This window comes from Belonocnema kinseyi, chromosome 7 (assembly GCF_010883055.1).
Source record: "Belonocnema kinseyi isolate 2016_QV_RU_SX_M_011 chromosome 7, B_treatae_v1, whole genome shotgun sequence".
Classification (NCBI taxonomy): Eukaryota; Metazoa; Arthropoda; class Insecta; order Hymenoptera; family Cynipidae; genus Belonocnema; species Belonocnema kinseyi.
The window spans coordinates 5344246-5355248 of record NC_046663.1 but is presented as its reverse complement, the minus strand read 5'-3'; the positions used below and the strand labels follow the sequence as shown (position 1 = coordinate 5355248).

Here is an 11003-nt window from a genome sequence, read left to right as displayed (position 1 = left end):
CATTGTGACAGATATTTATATTGCGTTTGCAACAGATTGACCTACTGAGCCTCATTCGATTCTCAGGTATTCTTTCCTCTTTTTTATTTTTGTCCAAATATTTTTTTTTCAAGTGTGTAAGGGATAAATTTATATATTCTATTCGCGTCAAAAAAGGATCGCGACATTCAATTCTACTGAAAAAATACAAATAATACACGTGTTGCATTATTTTTTTGAGAATTCGAGTCCCGTATCAGATGAACGCAAACAAAGTTGTTTTTATCTTATAGGTATGGCTACAGACGTCCTTAGGTGATACGTATGCTATAAAGTTTGTTTATTTTATAGCGATAAGAATGCGACAATAAGAAGATAATGGCTAGTATATATACATTTGAAAAATATCTAAGATCCATTTAGTTTTTACCTGAGAAATCCATTGAAAATCATTGATTTGTATCTACATCAAAATGGAAATATTTGGCTTAACGCTGCGCTTAATGTTCATGATGATTTTTGAATCTGTTCGTAAGTAGAATATAATAAAATACTAAATCAATACTCTATTGAAACATCTTCAATTTATCAACAATATTTAAAAAATTGGTTTCACTTTGAAACAATTGAGACATAGTCTTTTAACCTTATTATTAATTGTTATAAAATACACTCAACTACCCCTAAAAGAAACCCCGAATTAGAGTTATAATTTATTTAAAAATATTCTGTTCCGATGATAAGAGGGTTTTTTCAAAAAGATTAAACTTATTGCCTATTGTGCTCAAACTTTTTAATATTATGTTAATCCTGAAAATTACATAACAAGCTCAGTTAATTACTATAATTTCCCACAAAAAACGCTGTTTTTGCTTATCTTTGAGGTTATGTATTCCTGCAGATTTTGTTTTTCTTTAAAAAACTACTCACATTATCTTAAATTGCAAATCTTACTTTTTAAAATGCCGTTGAGTTTGCTCTTATATCTTATTTTTTCGCTGAGATATCGCACTTTTAAGTTTTCATGTTCGTGAATTTTTTATATCTGAAAATATATTGACATGACATAGATGGAATACAGTCGGTTAGTTTTTCGAATAGGGAACCAAAAAATTATTTAGAAATTAATGAAAAATGTACTTTCAATTTCTGTTCATTCAAATCCCGATGGCAAACATCAAAAATTTTCGAGAAACATTCAAAATAGCTGCTTTAAATCAGCATAAACTGCGGTATGTACTATAACATTCAATATTAAAAACATGAAAGCTTAAAAGTGCGGTATCTGAGCGAAAAAATAAAATATTTGAGCAAAATCAAGGGCATTTGAAAGAGTAAGACTTGTAATTTAAAATAATGTGTGTAGTTTTTAAATAAAAATACAATTGCAGGGGTACATAACCTCAAAAAATGCGCAAAAACAGTTTTTTGCAGATTTAGGTTAGGATATCTCAAAAATCCTACATGCTAGAGCAATTCTGAAGCCAAATCAGATTTAGCGCTCCAAAGACCTTCGGAAAAGTATAGTCACGTTTCTGTAACTCAAAATCAGTCAAATTTTGTTGAAATTTCTTTAATTCTGAAGTATTGCAATTTCAAGCAACATAATTCTACTAAAAATGAATAAATCAAATACATTTCACCCTTAAATGACACACCTCCAAAAAATAAAGAAGCTGACACTTGGGGTCTTTTAGACCCTAACGTTTTTAAACTGTTGTAAAAAGTTTAATTTTTGATATTTTTTTTAGAAGTTTTTTTGGGTATTCTTGCTGCTTGTGCCATATAAGAATTTATGGAACCATCTTCTATCTTTTCAGGTTTCCAGGTTTCTATTACTAATAATTTAATCGCATTACTATACTTTCCAACTTCGCTGACAAAGCTTTTTGCATCGTTAATACTTTTTATATGTGATTTCCTCAAATTGTGAGATGTTGCAAAATGTTTAATGATGCCAGCAATTCCATCACTAGCGCCTTTGCCGTGCCCTCTAGCAGAAAAAATCCACTTTCGTTATTGTGATCAATAAAGTCAAAATCAGAAAGATCTGCCTTGAAACTTTCAGAAATTAGATTTGCTGCATACAACTGCGAAACTTTTGACTTCTTCACCGCGACATCATACGACCGTGAAGATAGACACTTGATCAGACTTTCAATAATCACTTTAAATTTCTTGCTTGTTAATCTGTTTCCAATTTCTCGTGAAACCAAAATCTATATTTTTTTTCAAATATCATTTTGCTTCTTTCTTTTCCTTTTTTATCCTTGTTCGCTGTATTTCCTTTATGCCTATGCGAAGATTCGCTTTCATCGCCCACGTACTTCACTCAAACAAAAATGCAGAAGCTGTGTTTCATCTCTTCTCTAACTCTGTATTATTCCAAATAGCGAGAGTTATTTCTTCAACTGCTCTCTCATTTTTTAAACCTAGTGATTAAAGTTTTCTATTATCAGCCCCTGGAAATTTATTGCAATCCTGAAAAACACAGTCTTCAGTTGCTGGAGAACATAATACTGAAGAGATTACTTCCTTCTGAATATTCTTCTTGTCTTCGTATTGCTCTTTTCTAATATTTTTCAGACCAATGAGGCAAAGTTCAAAATTAGAACAATAAAAGCATAAGCATACTTCTTCCGGAAGATCAATCATAGCCCACTTTTGTTGCAAGGAATAAAATGTCATTCTACCAATTTTGTCTTCCGGGTGTTGGTTTTGAAAAAGTTGAAAAATTTCATAAACACTTCGAGTCAAGAAGTCTTTAGCCTTTTTAGCTGTTTACTATTTTCTTAAATATTTATAACGTCACTTATGTTAGGGATCTGACGCTAACAGTTTTAGTCATTATTTAAGCAATATTCCATTGCTAATTCTACATCCGCTTCGCTGACTGAAAGACCCGAATATAGATCAGAAGAGTGATAAACGCCTTCTTCTTTTTCAATCTTTCTAGCCTCATCAACGATGTACATTGTTGTTACTGCAGGATAAGTGGAAAAAATATCATTCTTCAAATATTCATCTAGGTCTACTGTCAAGAATCGAACTTTCTCTAATTTGAATTTACGATTTTGAAGAGCCATTCTTAATTTTGCCACAAATTTCAATCGAATCTCTGGTCAAGGCTCGTGATTTATGTATAGGTGATACATTTTATTTTAATCTTCAAATAATCTCGTTTTGAACGAATTGGGCTACAAGATTAGGCTTAAAAAATGATTAATCACGGGTAAATCAAGTTGGGGAATACCATTGTCAACTTCCATAGACAATTCAGGTTAAGTATATTATCTTCAAAATTCTCTGGATGATATCTGCAGTCACTTGATATTGCTATAGTTAATTCTATACCTAAAACTTGTACTTATTGAAGAATAAGACGTTCAAAACGAACACTCTCAGTATTAATTTCAAATTTGAAACTAATTTGACATTATCCGACTTTAATCACATTTAAAGTATCGCAGGAAAAAAAATCAACTGGAAATAAAGTAACCAAACTCTTGGCCATATAGATTACTCACATGTTACCATGACACAACAAATGTCATTTGTTCAGAAAAATAAGTGCTTTACATTCTGTAAGTAAGTAATTGCAAATTTGTTTGTGGTAGTATTATTGTATTGATGCAAAATAACAAAAATTATATTATTACTCTTCTTGTTATGAGAAAAATACAGTTAGAGCCGAATTTATTTTTATTCAAGCAAAAATCTTGAAAGAAACGCAAGATAGAGAAAAGTCCTAAGAAACTTTCCCTTAAAACTTTTTAAGAGGAATAACTTTGTTTGTTGGGGGCGTCAAAATAACTTTGCTTGTTGGGGCGTCAAAATAGAGACTTAGTTTTTGTTTCTAATTTATCGTTCCACACTCTACCTTCCTGTACCGAATAAAATTATTTGACTACAAATTAACAAAAGTAAAGCAAGAAGAAGACTTAGTGAGATTTGCGTAATGTTTTAAGTTATTTTGCACACGGAAAAAAATATCCATTCAATTTTATAGAACTCATCCTATAGTAGAGGATACGCTGGGTAGTTTAATAAAAGCTAAAATCGTCTTTGTTTTACATTGCGTTGAACTAGTTCCGAAACTGTAGAGAACAGTTATATAAAATTATAACTGATTTTTGCCACAAAAAATTATTCTTTTGTAGTATTATATTGTTACTATTATATTCTAATATTTGTTCACATATTTAAGCATAGAATTATTTAACTATAATACAATCACTGCACTATTTATAATCGCACGCTATGAAAGTTTTTATTCGCCGCGAGGGTTCGAACCCTATCAGTTTCGCACGCTTAACGCCTAAAGCCTTTCGGCTAGCCTATAACTTGAAGTAGGAAAAAGAATCTGAAATATAAAGGATTTCCACAAATTTCCGAAGATTTCAAAAGATTTAACGGATTTTGAAAAATTCAAGAACATTATTTATATTTTAAAATTACTTTAAAATCTTAAACCTCATTTAAATTCTACCGAAATTCATTAAAAATTCTTCAAAATCACTTAAAATCCCTTAAATTCATTAAGAATATCGTGAACTATTTTAAATAATTCGAAATCTTTCAAAATTCGATTATAAACTTTCAAATTCTTTTAATCAAATAACTCCCGTTAAATTCCTTGAAACTCATCAAAATCTCTTTGAATACATAAACATATTTTCAAATTAAATGAAGATCCTTAAACTCTTTCAAAATTTTTTTAAATTATTTAAAATACTTCGTAATATTTCATTGATTAACTTTAATCTTTTTTAATTTAAAAGAATTTTTAAATCCCGTTAAATTATTTTTAAATTTATTAAAATCCTTTTAAGCACTTGAACATATTTTTTAATTACACAATAATAAATAAACTCTTTTTAAATTTCTTGATATTTTTAAAAATAATTTGGAATCTTTCAAAAGTGGTAGAGCGCCAAGGGAAATTGAGGAAAATGTAAGAATATTTGTGAATATTTCGGGATATTCTGGTTTTGGAATAACAAGAATATTTAAGATTATACAGAATATCAAGAATGACAAGAATATTGAAATAATACGAGTATGGCAATATTTAGTGGATGTATCAGGAATATTTAAGTGACCGCAATTTAAAGGCTTTGATCATAAAAAAGTTTTAATATCAACATTTTTTGGAGAATATAAATTTTGTTAGTTTAAAATGAAGTTCGAAAGGTTTAAGTTTGAAGGTTCTGGAGTAGAATTTTTTTTATTTTTAATATTTCCCATTTAAAATTATTATTTAGTTTAAAATTTTGTTTAGCAGAATTCAATTTATTCATTTATTTTATAACAATTTGCTTAATTAGCTTGAAGAACAAATTATAATTATGTTCTATAATAACAATTTTTAATTCTAGAATTTCAAAAGCTTCAGCTTTGAAAGTTTCAATTTATTTTTCAATATTAAATTGTCAAATCTTGATCGCTTTGAATTTATAATTGATCAAATTCAAAAGTTTGCAATTATTAATTATTTAGTTTTGAACGCTTTTAAGTATAAATCATTTTTAATTATCTAATCTTAAAATATTCAATTTTCAAGGTTTTGACCTTGCCCTATTTTCTAAATTTTTAATCTGAAATCATTCAATTTCGTGATTCTTCAATTCAAAAGAAAATTGTGTCAAAGGAAAATCTATTTCTTCAAAATCTGTGGTAACGAATTTGGAATTATTTTTTGTGGTACAGAAAAAACTCAATACAAAATATTGAAATCCTTCTTATCTTTTTTTTTTGACGTTTCTTTTCGTGTATTTGATACCTTTTTTGGTGGGTTTTGGATCTGGGTTCTTTATCATTATCTTTAAAATCTTAGCGCTGGTTTGCATTGTTCATTTTGCTTGCAGCCACAAGGCTGCAGCCAAAGTTGAGAAATTCACTAAAGAAATTTAACATTAATGCTTATTTTAAAAACAATAACACTCTAAAAATTTTTTTACCTAATCCAAAAGATATTGATACTACTAATAATTTATCTGGTATTGTATATCTCATAAAATGTAATTGGTGTAAAAAAGTTTATATTGGTGAAACAGGGAGAAGACGAAAAACAAGAGTCTCTGGATGCAAAACAGATACTTTACAGTGTAGGAAAGAGGGTGTTTGTACAATCACAATTATAATAATATTTTGAATTTCGTTAAAAATATAAGTACCGGTTTTATGATTATTCGCATATTTCTTGCTCCCATGAAATTTGGGATTCGTTAAAAAATTTCTTTAACAAAAAATCCGTATATTTCTTCTTACAGAATCAAGGGTTTCACTATTGCCTCAATCAACATCACCACCTCGATCACCATCACCACCACGGTTCATGGGCGAAACCATAGGTTATTAATCAAATATCTTTAACTCAAAATAAAGTGCATGTATGGCACATATTTATATTAACTGGAATTCTTTAAATTCTTTGTATATGCAGGCCAATCTTCAAACTGTTTAAAATCGGTTCTCTAAGCAAACTTTCCTGATTGAACAGCTTAGAGAGTGACAATATGGAGGTTTGACATTTTATCATTTATTGAACCAATAACCAATTTTTCAATTCATAAATAAAATTCCAAAATTTAATTCCTTAGATCATAATTATTATGATGGTAATTAAGTATTATTTAGTAACTACAAAATAATGCTATTTTAAACCTCTATGTACAAACAGCCAAATGCTATATTTACCACAAAATTATTACTACAGTTTGTTAAATGTTCGCTTCATAGATGTTCTTCATTATTTTTTTCACGCCAACAGCGTATTTCTTTACGTCAATAGACGCTGCCGCAATCTCTTTTTATTAAAAAGAATCAGTAGAAATTCGGGGAATCCCTGAGACCCTATTATTTTTGATAAGTACATAACCTATAAATCAGTATATATTTTTTTGTCCGGGCGCACCGTCCCCGAACCCTTGTCCCTACCACCTTTTGTCATACACTTCTAAAACAAAATAGTATGATAAATCATTACTTAATATACTATTTTCTGACTTGTTCAGGTGGACCAATTATACAGATGGAGCATACTGATGTAGTCTGCCGTGGTGAAAATATTCTTGCAAGATATGATGCTTTCCATGACATGCTTGTAAAACTGAATGCTGCAACTGGCCATCCCGGTATTAAAAAAGTTCTTATTTTTTTAATGTTTCATTAGTGAAATGCTAAAATACTACTAATGACTAATTCAATACACATTTCCATTAATTCAGAACTCGTGGGCAGTGATTACGTGACAATACCGTTAACAGATCTTGTACCTGGTGATTTACTGGTAACCCCCCGTGGTTATATATATGGAGTTTATGAGGTTCATGGTGAGCATGCCGGATTTCGGCAACTACCTGAAGATCAATGGGAACATTGGCGCCAATATCTGAGGCGAAGGTACCCGAATCATGCCTGAATAACTTTGAAAAACCTACTCTCTTAAAATAAACGAGTGTAATGATCACTGGTTGAATCAGTATTTTTAATTATAACTGGTGAGCCATTGATTTTTTGACTTCGACTGGGTGAATCAGTAAGTTACTGAACTAAATCAACGTTACTGCATATATCAGAGATGCTAAATGATAGATTTAACTAGTCACATAGCGCTTCATGCGGCCAAGACATGATCCTCCAGTCGAATGAATTCAAACTGTGGAAAACGGACTTTATTGTTAACTAATGTTTGGTTTAGATATATTTGGGGCTGGTATTCATTTATTGTTGTGAGAGTAAAGTCCGGCTCTTGAAGATAATTTTGCATAGGTTAGCACAAAAGTGATGGACGGCAAGTGGCATATCCGATCAGATGATGGACGACAACACCAACGACCTGATGACTACTGCTACTGAGTAAATAGTAAACCTTGCTGATTGAACCAATGACAGATTTCCTCTGAGTGAACCAGTGAAATCTCACTGATAGTCCATTACACACTTATGGCTGTTTCATTTAGTGAGATTTCGCTACCATATTTTAAGAGAGTAGATATTTAATTAAATGCGTTTCCATTTGTACCTTTCAACGTACTAGAGTTTAAAAAATTACTCTTATTGCATAAATCGCACATACTCTATTCTTTAAAGCAAACAAAAACCGAAAATCTTTATCAAAGAAGACATCCGCGCATATGCGCAGCTGTGTCAGAATTTAGATACCTAGAGATCGAGAAACTTAAAATATAAAGAATTCCAAAAATTATTAAATAATAAAATCATGATGAAATGAGTTATGTATGGTTAAATTAGAATCATCTATTAAACTTTGTTACTACAATAGTAATCAATTCGATATTTTTATCATTAAAATCTTTGTAAAAGTGGAAAATAAAATAAAGGAGTGTACAAACTTTGGTCAAACTATTAATTTCGTATTTATACGCTTCAATTGCGCTGATCAGTATCCTTGACACAATTGATGATTCTAAAGCGTAACCACAAATCCTAACACCTAATTATAATCATTGAATGAGGTCATATTTAATATAAGAACAGGGAACAAAGCAAGACATTTTGTTTTTCTGCTTTCATTAAGTAATTCGGTTTATTTTACCTTCCGACATTGAAGCTTCGTGTGGGTTACGTTTCCCATATGGTGGCATGTGATGTTTGTGATGAATTAATAGTGACAGGGTCGACAGACTCTTTAGCTTGTGGAACGTATAGTGCATTGTCACACATGACCTTTCTAAATTTGACAACTAAGGATATTGATATTATCACTAAAAAACAAAAGGTTTGGTACTGCACTAATTGCTCTAAATCTTTGGGTAAAGAAAGTACTAGTCATTGAGAGACTGCAGTCTGGCCTTCTAAAAATCGCTACCTTGTTAGATAAGTTTGAGGTCAAAAAAATTGCATTTATTAATTCATTTGATTTAGCCATCAAGGAAATAAAAGTTGATGTCGTTAAAAATACTTCCCGCTTTACGGTATCAGAGGAAACCACATCCTCGAACGTGACGGATATCATTAAGCTTCAAGCGGATTCTGAATCTGCTGCAGGTGAGAAAAGGGTTTTAAAGGCTCAAATTTATAGTCTAATAAGTAAATCTGACTACCTAGAACAAAATAAACTTTCTTCAACACTTAAGGTTCACGGGTTACCTGTCAATAAGTTAGAGGATTGGCCCGCTACATTCTGCCGGATTGCTGCTGCTTTGGTGGTGCCTCTCACAAAAGATGAAGTTTTGTCTATTTACCGCCTTAGAAAAATCGTGGATTCACAACTAATATGATTGGATGGAGTGAGAGCGTGCGGCTGTATATAAGAGAATTGCTTGCTCAAAATAATCGAATTTTATATAATTCTGCTCTTCAATTAAGAAGAAAAAAATTAAAGTACCAGTGGACTACTGGGGGTAAATTTTTTTTCCGTAAAGAGGATGGCTCGCCTAGAATTTCTTTTTGACGTCTTCAGGATTGAACTGCATCAGGTAGACCTCGCAACTAATTAATTACCTTTTTTCTATACTTTTTGGCTAGTTCTCTTGTAACTTTCTTTACCCTCTAATTTTTGAAGTATTGGTTTACATATTGAGAAGTGTTTTTTTTAACCTGTCTTCACCTACGTATATTTAATTGGAGGCAATTTATAAGTGCAATCGATAAATTCTTTGAAACTACATATTTAAGGGCTTTTGTCATCACTATCTTTACATTATTCATTCAGAGTAGAAGCAATTTCAAGTTTTATTATCCCCTATTGTTTGCTCTCTTTGAGAGACAAAGTTTACTCTCAATTCATTAAATATTCTTTAAGTATTTCTCACTTGAATGTCCATTCTCTCTTAGCTCACATTCGTGTGTTCCGAGATTTTGTCAGCTTTTGTGCGTATTAGATTATAGCAGTATCAGAGACATCGCTAAACTCTAATCACCAATCAAATGTAGTTGCACTTACCAATTATGCGTTCTTCCGTAGAGACAGAGAGGAACAAAAAGGGGGTAGTATTTGCATTTACGTGCATGACAGCCATAGGAGGGGTTTTATTGGGAGTCAGCTCGGCCTTTAATTATCTTATTGCTGAATTTCTTTTTGTAGAGGTCACGCAAGCGAGGAACAGTGTTTTGGTGAGGCTTATTTATAAACCTACTAATGTCTATTTTGTCATTAAACTTGACTCGGAAATTTTCACCCATGTACCTAACTTCAACAATATTATTCTCACAGGGGATATTAATACTAATTTAGATGTTATTTATAACCATACTAAAGATTTAACGGCTATGATACATGCTGCTGGGTTATCTATTGTGCTTCATAGTTTCACCCATCGCACTGATCATTCGAGTTCCCAAATAGACTTTATGATAGCAGATGGTCTTGAAAAACTGAATTATCATAGAAAACATCCTATCCCATTTTTATCTAATCACGATCTCTTAAATATTAAATTCAAATATATTTGTATGCAATCCACAAACTGTAATCAAATTCAAATAATAAATCTTGGATTTGTAGATGAGTGTTAGTTTCAGAAGCACTTAATCATTCAATCAGTTTGCGCCTTTACACGTTCCACACAAACAAAAAAACTAAGCTCCTTGCATCACATTGGAAATTAGAAACCTAATAAAGGGACGTAATAATAAGCGTCGCTTGGCAAAAAAAACTAAAAATCCTCTGATACAAGCTCCGTTTCGTCAGCTTAGGAATTTAGTTCAAACTAAAATCAGGGATTCGTATATTCAGTAGAATTACAATGCTATAAAGAACAAAAATAAATATGAAAATATATAGTGCCTACTGACACGCTAACATTTGATTTCAAATAAGAATGATGCCTTAGTTCATAAGTTTCCACCAAATGATTTATTAAAAGCATTTACAAACCTAGACCATGTAACGCCGTCAACTCTGGTTCATCCTTTATAGTAGATCAGGAAAGCTCAACTTTTCAGGATACGGATTTCTTTTTTTTTTTTAGACGTTTTTTTAACACGTAAAGTTCTCTTTGAAACCTTTTTTGAAATAAAAACCAATGCTTCAGGAACAGATAATATTTCCATAAAGA

At 31.1% G+C, this 11003-nt stretch overlaps 1 protein-coding gene across 1 annotated transcript; it reads left to right on the top strand.

Annotated features, from left to right (window-relative positions):
• Nucleotides 1-433: 433 nt before the first annotated feature.
• LOC117175940 lies at nucleotides 434-7402 on the top strand. Its single transcript, XM_033365802.1, has 4 exons — nucleotides 434-510; nucleotides 6252-6332; nucleotides 6996-7115; nucleotides 7209-7402. The coding sequence occupies exons 1-4, from the start codon at nucleotides 453-455 to the stop codon at nucleotides 7400-7402; spliced, it is 453 nt and encodes a 150-aa protein (XP_033221693.1). The 5' UTR covers nucleotides 434-452.
• Nucleotides 7403-11003: the final 3601 nt, after the last annotated feature.